Genomic DNA, 19,683 nt, shown 5'->3' on the forward strand with positions numbered 1-19,683 from the left:
ATATCGAAAAAATAGACTTTAAAACAAAAGATTGTAACAAAAGACAAAAAAGGAATTATAGAATAATAAAGGGGTCAATCCAACAAGAAGATATAACATTTGTAAACATTTCTGCCCCCAACACAAGAAGACATAAATATAGAAAGTAAATATTAAAGAAATAAAGTGAGAAACACACAGCAACAATAATAGTTAGAGACTTTAATATTACATTCTTAAGGAAACGACTGTCAAGCTAAAATTCTCTATGCAGCCAAATTTATCCTTCCACGTGAAAGACACTTTCAGATGCTCATAGGTTCAACCAACTTATCTTCCGTGTACTACACGAGGATATAGTTCAACCCAGCAAAATAAAGAACGGGGGGTCAGGGAGGAGGAATGTCCCTTGTGGTCCAGTGGTTAAGAACCCGTGCTTCCAATGCAGGGGGCATGGGTTCGATCCCTGGTTGGGGAGCTAAGATCCTGCATGTCACGCAGTATGGCAAAGAAAACAAAAACAAAAGGTGGGGCGGGCGGGCGTGGGTGGAAAGGAAGAAGAGAGGATCCACACAAAAGGGTGACAAGGGGAATTCCCAGGTTGAGTCCTCTACACCAGGCGTGGAAAGCAAGCAGAGCTGATTCCAGCAGGACAGAAGCACCTGTGTAAAAGACACAATAGGCCCCAAATGGAGGCATCTGTGCTAAGCCCCATGTCAACACACCAAAACTTAATACTTAACTGTAGTTTCAGCCCCTCTCAGGAATGTGACCTTTAATCAGTCAATCTAGAATTTCCTGACCAGCACTAGTGAGCTAATCTTCCCTCAAAGGTGACCCCTGTCTTCCCCCAAAGGTGACTCTGCCTGTTTATGACTTCCTTGTCTCACCCCTTTCTGCCTTTACAAACCTTCATTTCGGGGCTTCCCTCGTGGCACAGTGGTTAAGAATCCGCCTGCCAAGGCAGGCAACACGTGTTCGATCCCTGGTCCAGGAAGATCCCACATGCCTCAGAGCAACAAAGCCCGAGCACTGAGCCTGCTCTCTAGGGCCGGTATGCCACAACTCCTGAGCCCACGTGCTGCAACTACTGAAGCCTGTGTGCCTAGAGCCCATGCTCCGCAACAAGAGAAGCCACCACAATGAGAATCCCACGTATCACAACGAAGAGTTGCCTCCGCTCTCAGCAACTAGAGAAAACCCGTACGCAGCCAAAAAGCAAAACAAAAAAAACCTTCATTTTGTACAGCTCCTCGGGAGCTCCTTTCTTTTTCCTAGATGAGATGTTACCCCGTTCATGAATTGTTATAATAAATAACAATAATAAGAATAAATAAATAATAAAGCCAATTAGATCTTCAAATTTACTCCATTGAATTTTGTTATTTAACACACCATGTAAGAGACAATCGGGAAAATGGGTTCAATTGATTACCTGATGGGTTTGGGTAATCGGGGAAAAAAATACTGATAAATCACACAGTTGAAAATTAAGAAAGATGCATCTTAAGCACATGAGGAAAAAAGGAGAATATTAACACCCCAAATTGTGAAGTTTATGTTAGGTGAGTCATTCTGGTGTAAATTAATTCTGCAGGGAACAATATTTACATAAGTCTGATTAAAATAAATTGATATTGACTTAATCAAAATATTTTTTAATTTATTTCTTGGCCGCACCATGAGGCATGTGGGATCTTAGTTCCCCGACCAGGGATCAAACCTGTGCCCCCTGCTTTGGAAGCATGGAGTCTTAACCACTGGACTGCCAGGGAAGCCCCCAAAATATTAATGTTAAAATATTATTAAATTACTTTAACTAACCAATGTTAATCAAGTGTTAAATTATTATTAACCTCTATTAGTAAGGTATATAGAGTGAAAATGAGGAGGGCTGTGGCTATGGATCTAAAATCTTCATCTACCAAACTGAGAGGACAATACATAAAACTGATGAATGAACTACTATTTTCATTAGTTCAGTATCAAACAATAGGGATGGAACTTGTATCAGAAGAACCAGTTACAAGTTTTGATGAGTGGGCCTGTCGAGGCACAATACTGCTTTCTTCTATTATTAAAAGAAAATTGTTTTAAAAAAACAATTTAAGGGGATTTCCATGGGCCAGTAGTTAAGACTTTGTCTTCCACTGCAGGGGGTGTGTGTTTGATCCCTGGTCGGGGAGCTAAGATCCCACATGCCTCCGGGCCAAAAAACCAAAACATAAAACAGAAGCGATATTGTAACAAAGATAAAGACTTTAAAAATGATCTACATTTTTAAAAACTTTTTAAAAATCTTTAAAAATAAATAAACAGTTTAAAAAGAAAATACGTATACAATTATATTCACATCCCTGGACAAGAAGTACACTTCTAAACTAGGCTTTCCAAATACAATAATAAAAGGGAAATGTCGATAAATATCCCAACATCAACATTTAAAATATCTGGGCAATAGAACTCATGAGTAAATTTTAAAACACAAGCCACACATTGGGAGAATATATTTGCAACAAATATAAGAAATACATTATTGGTGTCTAGAATAAAACAAAAATGTTCTACTAAGCCTCAAGGGAAAAAAAAACCCACACTAGAAAAATGGCAAAGGAGAGAAGTGGAAAATCAGCATAAGAGAAAAGCAAAACTTAAAAATAGGGCTTCCCTGGTGGCGCAGTGGTTGAGAGCCCGCCTGCCGATGCACGGCACACGGGTTCGTGCCCCGGTCCGGGAGGATCCCACGTGCCGCGGAGCGGCTGGGCCCGTGAGCCGTGGCCGCTGCGCCTGCGCGTCCGGAGCCTGTGCTCCGCAACGGGAGAGGCCGCAGCCGTGAGAGGCCCGCGTACCGCAAAAAAAAAAAAAAAAAAAAGAGTGAAGAGTCTCAATTTCACTGGTTAATAAAGAAATGGAATTGGATCAAATTTCAAGTACCCACTATTAAAAACAAACCCCCCCATACGGAGTCACTTATGCTAAGCTCCACATCATCAAACAGAGACTTAATTTAGTTTCAACTCTCCCAGAAATGGAATCTTAAACCAATCAATCAGGAATTGCTCAATCAGCACTACTTAGGTAACTGCCTGATAGACTCCTGCCACCCCATAAAGGGAAGTAACCCTGCAATAATCAATCTTTTTGCCTTGTATAACTTCCTAGTTCCTGCTCCCTTCTGCACATAAAAATCATTCATTTTACACAGCTCCTCGGAGCTCCTTTTGATATGCTAGATTGGATGCTGCCTGATTCATGAATCACTGAATAAAGCCAGTAAGATCTTTAAAAATTTACTCAGTTAAATTTTGTTTTTTGAACACCACCAAAAAGTGCGCCCGTACGAGGTGTTTAAAAAGGTGGAGAGACAAAAACTCACATTACTGGTGGTGCAAATGGGGAAAACATTTGTATTCTACTACAAGTTAATCATTAAAGGGATGTGAAATTATACATAGTAGCCCATCTCTGGAAACCCTGCCTCCCAGGTAATTAAGCTAAAATATCTTTGTTTAGCTCACAGGAAACATCCTGACCAGGCCCACCTGTGAATGACTGCAGGAAGGAAGAAATTAACACATCCGCTCCGGAGGCCCATGGAAACCAGGAAATGTTTGACTCTACTCCCTGGCCTTTTAATATAAAAGCAGCCTGGGGCTTCCCTGGTGGCGCAGTGGTTGAGAGTCCGCCTGCCGATGCAGGGGACGCGGGTTCGTGCCCCGCTCCGGGAAGATCCCACGTGCCGCGGAGCGGCTGGGCCCGTGAGCCATGGCCACTGGGTCTGCGCGTCCGGAGCGTGTGCTCCGCAACGGGAGAGGCCACGACAGTGAGAGGCCCGCGTACCGCAAAAAAAATAAATAAATAAAAAATAAAGCCTGAACTCGGGTAAGGTGATTCTTCGGGACATAAGTCCACCGTCTTCTCGGTCTGCCGGCTTTCTGAATAAAGTCGTTATTCCTTGACCCAACAAGTCATCTCTCGATTTACTGGCCTGTTATGCGGCAAGCAGAATGAGCTTGGACTCCGTAACACTGGTGGTCCAGTTGCAAATTGTTTTTCAAATGCTCCCTGTTGGTATAACCCAGTGGTTCCCAAAACCGACAACCCGGTGTTGGCAAACCCAGGGGCTACCACAAAGTCTCAGCCCTCTCACCTTACTTTATCACAACCCAAACACTCAACCTCTAGCATCTTAAGCATACATTGCCTTTGCCCCAGCTTACCTGCCATGATATCTTTTAGAAGTGCAGTGATTCAACCAGGTGTTTCCTGACTGAATTGCCGTCTATGTGTCTGCTGGGCTTAGAAGCCTATTATTTAAGACAAATTTTAACAAAATCAAGTCTCTGCCCTACTCCTCCCTAATGCCACACCCTCCAATCATCCACTCAACACATGCTTATTGAGAACCTATTCTGTGCCTGGTGCTGTGCAGGGTCCTGGGAATAAACGTGTGAGTACAGATTTAATCTCTGACCTCAAATAGTGGAGGAAAATAAATGAAAGTCAAGGAAGAAATGAATAAAATGTTCAAAGCTGTCACTCAGGACAAAAGAGTAAGTAAACAGGGTGCTGGGAAAAAGAATAAGTTTTGTAAGACACCTGAAATCAGAAGGTGAAGAAGGGGTTCTGTGGGTGGGCAACTCTTGGCGTGACCTGGGGTGCAAGAATGAGGTGTCTAGGGGACAGCTTGTGGAGGAGATGGACTGTCAAAGCCCCCGATATCCAGTTCTGCCCAGCTTTCCCACACGAGACAGCAGCAAACTCGGGTGAAGAACTTGGCAGGGCTTAAATCGTAGAGGTCCTCGTAACTTACGTTAAGGAGTTTCGATTCTGGACAGTCGAAAGCCCATGAAGTATTCTAAGCAAGGGAACTTAACACACGAATTGAATTTTTAAAAAATCATGCCTCTCGGGACTTCCCTGGTGGCACAGTGGTTAAGACTTTGCCCTCCCGATGCAGGGGGCCCGGGTTCAATCCCTGGTCAGGGAAGTAGATCCCGCATGCATGCTGCAACTAAGAGTTCGCACACCGCAGCTAAGGAGCCGGTGAGCCGCAACTAAGGAGCCCACCTACTGCAACTAAGACCCAGCACAACTAAATAAATAAATAAAATATTTTTTAAATAAATTTTTAAAGTAAATAAATAAGTAAAAATAACCATGCCTCTCTCTTGCCTCTTAGCTTCCCTTTCACTGGCCCTTTGTTCTTTATTTTTCTTCCACCTTCATTTATTTATTCTTCCTCAAGACGTTTTTCTCTGTGACGGGTCTTACTCGTGTATTTCGGTGAACATATGTAAGCATTTCTGTATTTTCTGAGGCGATTTTCCCAGGATCCAGACTTGGAGATTACTCTTTCCCAAAGACCATATGTACCTTGTTGAACTTATTTTTTAGTATGTACTCTGTTGAACTGGTCATTGGAGCCTCCTATAGTCTAGATATCCAGGTAGGGCTTGGAGTGGTTTTTTGTTTGTGTGAATAAACTTTTTATTATGGAATAATTTTAGATTCATAGAAAAGTTGCAAAGATAACAGAGTGTTTCCATATACACTTCATTCAGCTGCCTCTAATGTTAAGATCTTACATACCCAAGTACACTTGCCAAAAGAAATTCACATTGGTTTGTTATTAATAACTAAATTTCAGACTTTATTTTGATTACACCAGTTTTTCCACTAATGTCTTTTTTCAGACATTATTTTTTTAGAGCAGTTCTAAGTTCCACACAAAATTGAAAGTAAGATACAGAGACTTCCCATAAACCCTCGGCTGCATAGCCTCCCCATTATCTATGCCCCATTAGAGTGGTACATTTTTTAATAATAGATGAACCTACACTGACACATCATAATCATCCAAAATCCATAGTTTACCTTAGGGTTCACTCTTGGTGTTAGACTTCTTATGGGTTTGCACACGTGTAATAACGTATCCTATATGTTATAAGATATTATAACATATTTTATATACCATAATGATAAAATATTATGCAGGGGATTTTCACTGCCCTAAAAATCCTCTGTGCTCCACCACTCATCTCCCTCACGCTGGGTGTCCCCACAGTTTTACCTTTTACTGAATGTCCGATAGTCAGAATCATACACTATGTAGCCTTTTCAGATTGGATTCTTTCACTTACTAATCTGCCTTTAAGGTTCTTCCATTTTTCTCATGGCTTCGTTAACTCATATTTTTAGCACTGAACAATATCCCAGTTGTCTGGATGTACCACAGTTTATCCATTCACCTCCTGAGAAACACCTTGATTTCTTCCAGCTTTTGGCAATTATGAACAAAGCTGCTATAAACATTTATGTGCAGGTTTTCTATGGACAGAAGTTTTCAACTCCTTTGGGTAGACGTTTAGGAGCACATGGTGAATCACATGGTGAATCACATGGTGAGACTACATTTAGCTTTGTAAGAAAACATCGAACTGCCGTTCCAAAGTGGCTGTACCATTTTGCACTCCCACCAGCAATGAATGAAATTTCCTGTCTCTCCACATCCTCACCAGTATTTGGTGTGGTCCGTGTTCTAAATTTTAGGCATACTAAAAGGTTTGTGGTGGTATCTTGTTGTTTTAATTTACAATTCCCTAATGATATTTGATGTTACGCAACTTATTATAGATTTATCTGCCATCTGTGTATCTTCTTTGTTAAGGCATCTATTCAGATCTTTGGCCCATTTTTTTAAAAGTTATTTTACTTATTTATTTATTTTTGGCCGCATTGGCTCTTTGTTGTTGCTTGCAGGATTTCCCTGGTTGCAGTGAGTGGGGGCTACTCTTCCTTGTGGTGGGTGGGATTCTCACTGCGGTGGCTAGGCTCAGTAGTTGTGGCGCACGGGCTTAGTTGCTCCGCGGCATGTGGGATCTTCCCGGACTAGGGCTCAAACCCCTGTCCCCTGCATTAGCGGGTGGATTCTCAACCACTGCACCACCAGGGAATCCCATTTTGGCCCATTTTTAAATTGACTTGTTCTTATTATTATTGTTGCCTTTTTTTTCAGTGATATGTTTATTTAATTAGCTCAATCACATCCCCTTTTTTAACATCTTTATTGGAGTATAATTGCTTTACAATGGTATGTTAGTTTCTGCTTTATGACAAAGTGAATCAGTTATACATATACTTATATCTCCGTATCTCTTCCCTCTTGCGTCTCCCTCCCTCCCACCCCTCTAGGTGGTCACAAAGCACCGAGCTGATCTCCCTGTGCTATGCAGCTGCTTCCCACTATCTGTCTTACATTTGGTAGTGTATATATGTCCATGCCACTCTCTCACTTCGTCACAGCTTACCCTTCCCTCCGCCCCGTGTCCTCAAGTCCATTCTCTAGTAGGTCTGCGTCTTTATTCCCATCCTAGGTCCTTCTTGACTTTTTTTTTTTTTTAGATTCCATATATATGTGTTAGCATACGGTATTTGTTTTTCTCTTTCTGACTTACTTCACTCTTTATGACAGACTCTAGGTCCCTCCACCTCACTACAAATAACTCAATTTTGTTTCTTTTAGTGGCTGAGTAATATTCCATTGTATATATGTGCCACATCTTCTTTATCCATTCCTCTGTCGATGGACACTTAGGTTGCTTCCATGTCCTGGCTATCGTAAATAGAGCTGCAATGAACATTGTGGTACATGACTCTTTGAATTATGGTTTTCTCAGGGTATATGCCCAGTAGTGGGATTGCTGGATCGTATGGTAGTTCTACTTTTAGTTTTTTAAGGAACCTCCATACTGTTCTCCATAGTGGCTGTATCAACTTACATTCCCACCGACAGTGCGAGGGTTCCCTTGTCTGCACACCTTCTCCAGCATTTATTGTTTGTAGATTTTTTGATGATGGCCATTCTGACCGATGTGAGATGATATCTCATTGTAGTTTTGATTTGCATTTCTCTAATGATTAATGATGTTGAGCGTTCTTTCATGTGTTTGTTGGCAATCTGTATATCTTCTTTGGAGAAATGTCTATTTAGGTCTGTTTAGGTTTATTGTTGACTTTTAAGAATTCTTTTATTTTGGACAATAGTCTTATCAGCTATGTGTTCTGCAATTACTTTCTCCCAACCTATGGCTTGTCTTCTCATTCTCTTGAGAGTTTGCAGGGGTTTTTTTATTTTTATTTTGTTTTTTGTTTTACCAGAAGAGAGATTTTTTTTTGGCCAGTAGTTCTCAAACTTTAGGGTACATGAGAACCACCTAGAGGGCTTATAAAAACACACAAGGCGGGACTTCCCTGGTGGCACAGTGGTTAAGAATCCACCTGCCAATGCAGGGGACACAGGTTCAATCCCTGGTCTGGGAAGATGCCACATGCCGCGGAGCAACTAAGCCCGTGTGCCACAGCTACTGACCCAGCACTCTAGAGCCTGCAAACCACAACTACTGAGCCCGCGTGCCACAACTACTGAAGCGCACGTGCCCAGAGCCTGTGCTCCACAAGAGAAGCCACCGCAATGAGAAGGCCGTGCACCCCAACGAAGAGTATCCCCCGCTCGCCGCAACTAGAGAAAGTCCACGTGCAGCAACGAAGACCTAACATAGCAAAAAATAAATAAATAAATAAAATTTTTTAAAAAAACACACATAAGGCTGGGTCTCACCCTCAGAGTTCAGTATATATTGGGTTGGTCAAAATTTTTGTTACATGTTGTGGAAAACCCAAACGAACTTTTTGGCCAACCCAATATAATGTAGATATGGACTGAGACCCACAAATATACATTTTAAGAAGTTCCCAGATGCGCTGATTTATTGATCTGAATAACACACTTTGATGACCATTGTTCCTAGCAATCCCAGGGCAGTCTTTACATATATATGGAGACCTACTGGTGACTTCCTGGATGTACTATAAAGCCTTAGGACAACTCTGTATGTTATAAATATTTGCAACATCGAAATTTGATGGCACTTTTTTCTTTTAAAGAACCATTTTCATTTAGGTCATTGTAGAGTCTAGAAATTTTAGGAATACTCAGTTACCTTCTACTATAATACAATTTAATTTTAATGTTTTCTGAAATTGTGTGCTTTCCATAATTTGGAGAGAATTTGGTTTAGAAGGGGTCATTTGCAACCCTGTAAAATTCACAGGTGAGTCACACTGTGGGAGAGAATAGCTAGATATTCAGCAATCATATTTCCTCTTTCTGAGGCATGTAGAAAATACATATGAATATTGATCTGTAATTTTCCCTTCTAGTGATATCTCTGTCTGCCTTTGTTATCAGAGTAATGCTGGCCTCATAGAATGTTTTGTATAATTCAGCACTGAAGCCTTCTCATCTAGGAGGGCTTTAGTTGGGAGGTTACTGATTCAATCTCTTTACTTTTTTTTTTTTTTTTTTTTTTTTGGCAGTACGCGGGCCTCTCACTGCTGTGGTCTCTCCCGTTGCGGAGCACAGGCTCCGGACGCGCAGGCTCAGCGGCCACGGCTCACGGGCCCAGCCGCTCCGCGGCACGTGGGATCCTCCCGGACCGGGGCACGAACCCGCGTCCCCTGCATCGGCAGGCGGACTCTCAACCACTGCGCCACCAGGGAAGCCCTCGATCTCTTTACTTTTATAGTTCTGTTTATACTTTATATTTTCTTCCTGAGTCAGTTTTGATATGTTAAAAAAAAAAATGCCGAGTGGCCAGGATGGTAGAGTAGGACGACCCTGAACTCACCTCCTCTCGTGGGCACCAAAATTACAACTACTTACAGAGCAGCTATCTGTGAAAATGACCCAAAGACTACTTGAAAAGATCTACAAATAAAGATATAAAAAAGAATCCACAAGAAGATAAGTAGGAGGGGCAGAGATGCAGTATAGTCAAGACCAACACCCTTAGTTAGGCAACCCACAAACAAGAGGATAATTACAACTGCAGAGGTTCTCCCGAAGGAGTGAGGGGTCTGAGCTCCCCAACACAGGGGTTCTACATCAGAAAGACATACACCCATAACGTTGGGCTTTGAAGGCCACTGGGACTTACTTCGGGGAGAGTCAGAGGGCTGCAGGAAACAGAGACCCGACTCTCATGCTCTGAGACCCAGGGCAGGAGCAGCAATTTGAAAGGAACCTGTGTCAGACGCACTTGCTGATCTTAGAGAGCCTCCTAGAGGGGCAAGAGGAAACTGGAACTCACCCTGGGGAAACAGACCCTGCCAGCAGCCACTTTGGGGTGCTTATTCTACTCTGAGGACACTGCTACTGGCAAGTGTCATTTTGGAATCCTCCCTCTAGCTTATTAGCACCAGGACTTAGACCCACCCATCGGTCAGTTGGCACCAGTCCTGGGATACCCAATACCAAGCAGGTAGATGCCCTGGGACCTGGCCCCACCCACCAGAAGGTCCAGGACCCAGCCACACCCACCAGTGGGCTGGTACTAGCTCTGGGACCCGTGGGGCCCCACAGCTAGCCTTCAGGACACGGCCCTGCCCACCAGTGGGTGGCACCAACTCCAGGACCCACAGGACCCTGGAACAAAGACCCTGGGACACAGCTCCACTCACCAGTGGGCTGACACCAGCTCTGGGAACCCCAAGCCCTGCACAGAAATCCCAGGACCTGGCTCCACCCACCAGTGGTTCAGCAATAGCCCCAGGACACAGCCTCACTCAGCAGTGTGTGGGCAGCAGCCCCAGGACCACCACAACCCTGCAGCCAGCCAGGTCGGGACCCGGTTCACCCCCCACCAGGCTGGCACCAGCCTCGAGAAACCTTGGGCTCCTGAGCCGCCTGCCCCAGAATCTAGCCCCGTACAACAGCAGCACACCAGCTCTGGGACTCTGGCCCCTCAGCCATTCACACCAGAACCTGGCTCTGCCCACCAGTGGCCCAGCACGAGCCCCAGGACCCTTGGGGCTCCACAGCCAGCAGCCTCGTGTCCCAGTCCCCACCCACCAGTAGGTCGGCACAAGGACAGGGATTCCATGGGCCATGCAATCTCAGCTTCTTTGTTCTTCCCCTTGAAAAACAAAAACCAAAAAAACCCTAATTCAAAGACCAGGTCAGAATGGCTCTGAGATTTGTCTCAAACTCCCTTGCTTGGCACCCTTCTTTACTTTGCTGCAAACACACAGTGTCAGAATTTGTCTTTCTGTGCCTCAGGCACAAGAGTCCTTGCTGGTTACAAGTTGGCAACCATGAGGGACCTCTCAGTTTCCTCTGAGGTTAGTGTCCATGGCCTTGCTGGCCCTCTGCAGGTGCGGAGATTTCCATTTGCAGATCCAGCAGACGCCCAGGCCCCCTGGGGATCCCGCTGGGGAATTCCCTTTGCAACAGAGCATCAGCAAGCCTAGGCAATGTTTTGGGCATGCAGTGCAGGAACAGTTTTTGGATTGAAATACATCTTTCAGTAAACGGCCAGCATGACAGTTCAGGCCAAAAACATTTATCCTTGTATTATGGTGCCCTCCTAGGCCCATTGCCTGGTATTGGGGGAGAAACTGGGTTTGATAAAAGTAATAGGGCTTCCCTGGTGGCGCAGTGGTTGGGAGTCCGCCTGCCGATGCAGGGGACATGGGTTCGTGCCCCGGTCCGGGAAGATCCCACATGCCGCGGAGCGGCTGGGCCCGTGAGCCATGGCCGCTGAGCCTGCGCGTCCGGAGCCTGTGCTCTGCAACGGGAGAGGCCACAACAGTGAGAGGCCCGCGTACCGAAAAAAAAAAAAATCTCTTTATATATATAATTATGTATGTGTGTGTACACACATGTATAAACACACACACTCACACCCCATTGGTTTTGTTTCTCTGGAGAACCTCGACTAATACTTGGGTCCAATAATTATTTGTGGGTGAATAAACAAGTGAAAAGAAGCTCACATACAAAGTTGTATCCCTCCCTTACACGTCCCCAAACCTGTCCATCTCCTTCATAACCTCCTGAGACACTCTCACTCTGTCTCTATTTCAGGGACAGCACTTGAGATTTTGGCCACCTGGGCCCTTCCCAAAGCACACTCCTCATTCCATACGTGGGACAACTTTCCCTTTGTGCCAGATCCTCCCTTGATGTCTTCCCTATGAGCAAAAACCAAGTCCTGGTTCACACTAGGAAGATTTTATTATCATTCGCGTAAGTATGGCAACAGGGGGATGTCCTGGCATCTTCTGGGAGTTGCTCTGATCCTGCACATTGTAGACTATAACGGGGTGGATATTTTCACTGCAAGATCTTCTGGCCCTCAACATACTCCCACCGAAGTAAGCGCAATATCTCCCTTCACCTCCAGCATTTTTACAGACTGTGAGGGCAGGAGGTGGACAGAGACGTAGGTGGCCCTGTTATTCACCAACACCTAAGGAAAGAGATATACTGCCTGTGCGTTCAGAACAATTAGGCCTCCTCCTTCCCTTTCCTCTTTTCATTGCCTGTAAAAATTCTTTACTCCATAAAAGCAAAGCAGCTCAAACATCTCCTTCTCCAGGAAATCCTGCCATGACGCTGCCGTAGGGAATCACCCCTCGGGGTCCACTTCCTTTGCCTCCAGAGCTCCCCACCCCCGCTTCACCCTGATGACCACGGGCCTGCACTTCTCCCTCCACATTCCTGATCGTCCGTGAGAGCAAGAGACGTGGGCTTCAACTCTGAATCTCTGCTTGCGCAGCATACATGGCAACGCTCAAAGAGTGCGCTCAAGGATTTTCAGAAGTTGTGCTCAAGGATTTTCCTCCGGGATTGGACTTCCGCCATGCATAGGAGATGTGTTCTTGGCGCTGAGGCACAGAGGACTGGGGGAGAATTGGCCTGTGACGTGAGTATCTTCGATGAGGGAGATATGGTGGCCAGTAGGGATTGAGAGAGTTGATGTGTGAGCTGCAACTACAAACCTGGCCCATTTTTGTTGAGAAGACAAGACGGGTATCAGACTGGGAGGTAAGCTTTTGTGGTTGAGCCCTATGAGGAGGGAAGGACGTGGTAGGACATGGAATCAAATTGGTGTGTTGAGGTCAGATCAGAGGTGGACTCTGTCTCTCCCCCGCAGCCCCACCGCAGCCACGGTGCTCCAGGCCCCCCACCCCCCTTAGGGCCCACACACCCGGTATTCATTCTCCAGCACCCAAAATCGAAGCTCAAACGGCCGCCCTGGCACAAAGGGGTCAGAAGATGCTTTCTCTTCCTCCCTCCTTCCCCCTTCCTGGAAGCCATTCACCACCACCACGTCCTTCACGTAGACTCAGAAATGGAATGCGATGTCACCACCTTCCTCAGGACACACGTAGAAATTCACCACAAATTCTGGGTTCCCTCTGCAGGGACAAGAAGGTGGTTCCCTCAGTCAGGCCTTTACTACAGAAAACATGACCTCCTCAGGGACAAATACAGCCCTTCTCTCCCTCCGCCTCCCACCTCCATGTCAGAAACATCTACCTTTCTCGCTCTGACATCACACACACACACACACACACACACACACACACACACACACACACACACACACGAAATCCCGCCTGCAGTGTAATCTCTCACTTTTGCATGACTCACCTCAGTGCATTCTGGTGATGAAAGAATCTTGAACTGTTTCCGATGAGTGTCCCCAATACATGCTAACTAACGCTCTCCCCTTGTGCTTCACCCTCCATCACACATAAACTGGGATCTGCTCACCCACAGAGAAACAAGATCTGCCTTGATCTTCACCATACAACCCACACTCGGGGAAACAGACTGTCGGGAGGGGTTCGGCTATGGAAGAGGTGGATACATCAGTGAGTGACAGGCCAGTGTTTTCTCTCCCACACTGTTGCCCGGGCAGAATCAGGACATATAACATGGTTTTCTCTTGCAGCTCAGAGACGTTAGCAAACCTCCAACAAGGAGACATTAATCTGAGTCCAGACATGCGCTCAGAGGCACAGATACACATGTTACATACAAACACTTCCAAATCCAGAGGAAAATATACAAAAGGACAATCATGCATATCCAACGATTCCCACTGACACACATACGTACACATTCTCTTTCCCATTCTCTACCAGTATTCATTCAATGACTTGTGCCCAGTGACCTGGCACAAGAAGAGGTAACCAGATTCCCTCTTCCCATCCTTCATACCAAGGATTCCATAGTCTCCAGTTGGGTCTTTCTTCCCTGTTGAAACTGTTGTGTGCGAGTCTGTCTGGAGAAGGTGCCCTATAAATGCTGTTGGGAGGTGGGTCACCCCTGACCCTTTTGCTCAGGCTACAGAGCCCTGCCTTCTATTCTTTTGAAATTTCTGACTCTGAAAGTGTATTCAGTCCACACTATCCAAAGTCCACTGTGATGATAAGAAGCAGCTTCTAACTGGAGATGCTGATATGCTTAATCTAAGTGCAGTTCTAGGTGTCTACGGATAAGCCACAGTGATAAAATTCTAACGAAGAGCTCCCTGGCTATCCTGCTTCATAAGGTTGGTGCCCATGCCATGCAGCTGACTCTTTCTCTGACATCAACTCTACTCCAGAATCTTTGCTGGCAATTTCCCTATTCACCCTAGACTTGGAGGAACACACCACCTGGAAAAGGCTCCCAGCTCTGCCACTGTGGGACCTTATTAAAGAAATTTAACCTCTGCTAGACCCATTCTTCCTATATGTAAAATATTTGATGAACATAATCCCAAATCAAAGGGTTGTTAGTAAAGGAATCAGAGGGATCCATCCATTTATCTATTCATCCATCTATCCATTCATTTGACAATTGCTTATTGAGTGACTAATTGGCAGCAGGCTTTGTACTTATCTGCATAAATGGAAAAGAACAGATAAAAATCTTGCTCCACGGAGCTTATACTCCAGTTGGAAAATATATGCAGTAACTTTTAAAAATATAATACACAAGCAAAATATATAATGTATCAGAAGGGAATAGATGTCTTGAAAAAGATGTTGGTGGACTTCCCTGGTGGCGCAGTGGTTAAGAATCCGCCTGCCAGTGCAGGGGACACGGGTTCAAGCCCTGGTCCGGGAAGATCCCACGTGCCGTGCAGCAACTAAGCCCGTGCGCCACAACTACTGAGCCTGCGCTCTAGAGCCAGCAAGCCACAACTACTGAGGCCCACGCGCCTAGAGCCTGGGCCCCACAACAAGAGAAGCCACCGCAATAAGAAGGTCACACGCTGCAACGAAGAGTAGCCCGCGCTCGCCGCAACTAGAGAAAGCCTGCACGCAGCAATGAAGACCGAACGCAGCCCAAAATAACATGAATAAAATAAATTAAATTTTTAACAACGCTTAAGGAAAAAAGATGTTGGTAACGGAACAGAGCAGTCCACAGAGGGCTTAATTTGAAATAGGCTAGTTAAGGCAGTCCTCATTGAGGAGATGAGATTTGAGCAAAAGCTTGGAGAAGGTCAATGAAAGAGCCATGTGTATCTTGGGGAAGAACTTCCAGTCAGAGAGATCAGCTACCAACATGGACCACAATGTGAGAAGACAACTTGAAGTTTTGAGGAACAGCAAGGATGACAGTGTGACTGGAGTAAAGGGGGAGAGAGGCAGGTCTTGAACTCAGGATATGGAAAAGTAGACCACAGGACGTTTGCTTTAAGTGAGATGGGAGCCCAAGGTAGAGGAGAGGGATCTGGTCTCATTTATGTTTTTTTGTCTTTTTATAAACTTATTTATTTTTGGCTGCGCTGGGTCTTCGTTGCTGAACGCGGGCTCTTCTCTAGTTGCGGCGAGCGGGGGCTACTCTTTGTTGCAGTGCGCGGTCTTCTCATTGCGGTGGCTTCTCTTGTTGCGGAGCACGCTTCAGTAGTTGTGGCTCGCGGGCTCTAGAGCGCAGGCGCAGTAGTTGTGGCGCACGGGCTTAGTTGCTCCGCGGCATGTGGGATCCTCCCGGACCAGGGCTCAAACCCATGTCCCCTGTATTGGCAGGCGGATTCTTAACCGCTGCACCACGAGGGAGGCCCTCATTTATGTTTTAAAAGGATTTCCTCTGCTGCTGTGTGGAAAACAGACTGAAGGTGGACCTGGACAAAATAAGAGAGACTATTCATAAGGCTATGACAGGAAACCTGGAGAGCAGTGATGGGGACCTGGATGAGGCCTGTGGAAATGGAGTTGGTAGAATTGTGGAGTTCAGTAAAGAGTCTCCCACCCACAGCAGTGAAGCCTGCAAGCCTTACAACACTGGACATGGCAGAGGCTCCCCATTCATCCTCTCCCTACCCTCACAGTGATAGAGGCTATGAGTTCACCACCCCAGAAGAGCTCACCATCCCAGTGTCCCAGGCACTGAACCCAATGACACTGGCATCTGCAAAGCACCAAGAACCTTGGAGGCACCAGAAGTCATAATCAAGGCATGGAGCCTCACCTCTGACACAGACAGCGGAAGGTGGAAAGTGCTGCCTCTCTATAACCAGAGCCATCGCAGGCAAGAGAAACCAAAATCTTGTGCTATAGCACCACCTACTGGAAAAGCCTCTAATTTCTAACTTGTTGAATTGATAGAATCAAGAGGAAGAGTGTTTGCTATTTCAAACACAATTCATCAAGCACCATGAAGAAGCATGGTAACGCTGTACCACAAAAAGAAAATGCCAATTCTCCAGAAACAAAACTTAAAGTCAAGGAATACTGCAATCTAACTGATAGCGAATTTAATACCTATCCCTCTCAAACTCTTCTGAATTATGAAGAGGAGAGAACACTTCCTAACTCACTTTTTTGGGGCCAACATTACCCTGATACCAAAACAAGACAAAGACAACACACACCAAAAAAAATTCAGGCCATTATTTCTTATGAACATAGATGTAAAGATCCTCAACAAGGGAATTCCCTGGCAGTCCAGTGATTAGTACCCAGCGCTTTCACTGCCGGGGCCCAGGTTCAACCCCTAGTTGGGGAACTAATATCCCACAAGCCACGTGGTGCATCAAAAACAAAAATCCTCAACAAAATATTAGCAAGCTGAATAGAACATGTTACAGGATCATACACCATGGTCAAGTGGGCTGTATTCCAGGGATGCAAGGATGGTTCAACATCCAGATATCAATAAATGTGATACGCCACATTAAAAAAATAAAGGATAAAAACCATGTGATCATTTCAATAGATACAGAAAAGTATTTGCCAAGATTCAACCCCCAATAATGATAAAAACTCTCAATAAATTGGGTATAAAAGAAACGTACCTCAAAATGGTAAAGGCCACATATGAAAAACCCACAGTAAACATCATGCTCAAGGAAAGCTAAAGCTATCTCCCTAAAATCAGGAACAAGACAAAGATGCTGCCACTCTTATTATACATAATACTGGAAGTCCTAACCAGAGCAATTAGGCAAGACAAAGAAAAAAAGACATCCAAATTGGAAAGGAAAAAAGAAAACTGACACAATTTTTGTTTTGCTTTTTGTTGTTTGGTTTTTGGTTTTTTGTTTTGGTTTATTTTTTTAATATTTATTTATTTGGCTGCATCGGGTCTTAGTTGCGGCATGTAGGACCTTCATTGTGGCATACAGGATCTTTTGTTGAGACATGCGGGCTTCTCCCTAGTTGCAGTGTGTGGGCTTCTCCTTAGCTGTGGCGCACGGGCTCCAGAGTGCGCGGGCTCAGTAGTAGTTGCAGCACACAGGCTCAGTTGCCTCACAGTATGTGGAATCTTAGTTCCCCAACCAGGGATCGAACCCACGTCCCGTGCATTGGAAGACAGATTTTTAACCACTGGACCACCAGGGAAGTCCCTGACACTATTTTTGGATGTCATGATTTTATGTACAGAAAACCCTAACGACTCCATCAAAAATTATTATAAATTATAAATGAACACAGTAAAGTTGCAGGGTACAAAATCAACAGACAAAAATATGTTATATTTCTATATGCTAAAAATGAGCTAGCAGAAAGAGAAATTAAGAAAGAAATTGCAGGGAATTCCCTGGCAGTCCAGTGGGTTAGGACGCCGCATTTCCATTGCAGGAGGGATGAGTTCAATGTCGTGCAGCACAGCCAAAAAAAAAAAAAGAAAGAAAGAAAGAAAGAAAGCAATTGCCTTTACAATCACAACCAAGAGGATAAAATACACAGGAATAAATTTAACCAAGGAGGTGAAAGACCTGTACTGTACACTGAAAACTATACGACATTGAAAGAAATTGAACAAGACACAAATAAATGGAAACATAGCCCATGTTCATGGATTGGAAGAAATAACATCGTTAAAATGTCCATATTACCTATACAATTTACATACTCAATGCAATCCCTATCAAAATCTCAAAGACATTTTTTTACAAATAGAATAAAAAATTCTAAAATTTATATGGACCCACAAAAGACCCCCAAAGCCAAAGCAATCCTGAGAAAAAGGAACAAAAGTGAAGATCATACTCTCTGGTTTCAAACTATATTAAAAAGCCATGGTACTGGCAGAAAAACATGGTAATCAAAACCACATGGTATTGGCAGAAAAACATACATAATCAATGGAACAGAACTGAGAGCCCAATAAAGACACAGACCTACTAGAGCATGGACTTGAGGATATGGGAAGGGGGAAGGGTAAGCTGTGACAAAGTGAGAGAGTGGCATGGACATATATACACTACCAAACGTAAAATAGATAGCTGGTGGGAAGCAGCCGCATAGCACAGGGAGATCAGCTCGGTGCTTTGTGACCACCTAGAGGGGTGGGATAAGGAGGGTGGGAGGGAGGGAGATGCAAGAGGGAAGAGATATGGGAACATATGTATATGTATAAATGATTCACTTTGTTATAAAGCAGAAACTAACACACCATTGTAAAGCAATTATACTCCAATAAAGATGTTTAAATTTTTTTAAAAAAGTCCAATTGGTTTTTTTTTTTTACATTCTTAACACATTTTACTATATTGGCTGGAATGCTCTAAATTCAGGAAAGCTCTTGAGAAAATCGTCAATTCCCAACCCCTTAAAAAAGTGTGTTGAACCAGGAAAAAGAAAAGAAAAAATATAGAAGTAATGATCTGGACAGATACAAAACAGCATGCCTCAGTTCCTCCCATACCCTCAACTGCTACCTGGAGAAGAACTCTCAGAAAGCAGAATGTGTTTAAAATTCATCGCCCAAGATCTTGCCAGTGTAAAGAACCAATAACAACATTGATCTGGTGCCTCTATTCACTCTTTGCAGACCATTTTTTAAATTCCTAAGGTGTAATTATACATTTCACATGCATTTGTGAGATACGTTAACATTTCGTTTCTATCCCACATGAGTCAGGCTAAAGGTTTTCTAAATACTGTGTGTGGCACTAGAAACTTCATGGTGTATCAGGTCAGTATCAGTATTAAGCTACTGGACTCTATAATGAAATATCACAGAAAGACATTTACTGAAAACCAATATAAAAACCTGGCCCAGAAAGACCAGAACAGAAATATGCAATTTTTCTTGATTTAAGATGGTCAAAAGTGTGGTTTTTTTAAAAAAAGCTCTGCACACTGTTTAAGACAAGTATGTATTAGAAGCCTTTTCGTGTGCTGACTTTATCATGACAACTCTAGCTGATTCTTTCTTTTTTTTTTTTTTTTTTTAACATCTTTATTTGAGTATAACTGCTTTACAATAGTGTGTTATTTTCTCTTTTACAACAAAGTGAATCAGTTATACATATACATATGTTCCCATAACTCTTCGCTCTTTTGTCACCCTCCCTCCCACCCTCCCTATCCCACCCCTCTAGGTGGTCACTAAATACAGAGGTGAACTCC

At 44.2% G+C, this 19,683-nt stretch overlaps 1 protein-coding gene across 1 annotated transcript; it reads right to left on the reverse strand.

The window, feature by feature from the left end:
* Positions 1–12,176: 12,176 nt before the first annotated feature.
* On the reverse strand, positions 12,177–14,062 carry LGALS13 (galectin 13). The gene is given in 4 exon segments (XM_067018728.1): positions 12,177–12,290; positions 13,032–13,240; positions 13,597–13,678; positions 14,051–14,062. Coding segments are annotated over 4 exon segments (417 nt in total).
* Positions 14,063–19,683: the final 5,621 nt, after the last annotated feature.

The sequence above is a fragment of the Kogia breviceps genome, chromosome 18, assembly GCF_026419965.1.
Source record: "Kogia breviceps isolate mKogBre1 chromosome 18, mKogBre1 haplotype 1, whole genome shotgun sequence".
NCBI classification, from domain to species: Eukaryota; Metazoa; Chordata; class Mammalia; order Artiodactyla; family Physeteridae; genus Kogia; species Kogia breviceps.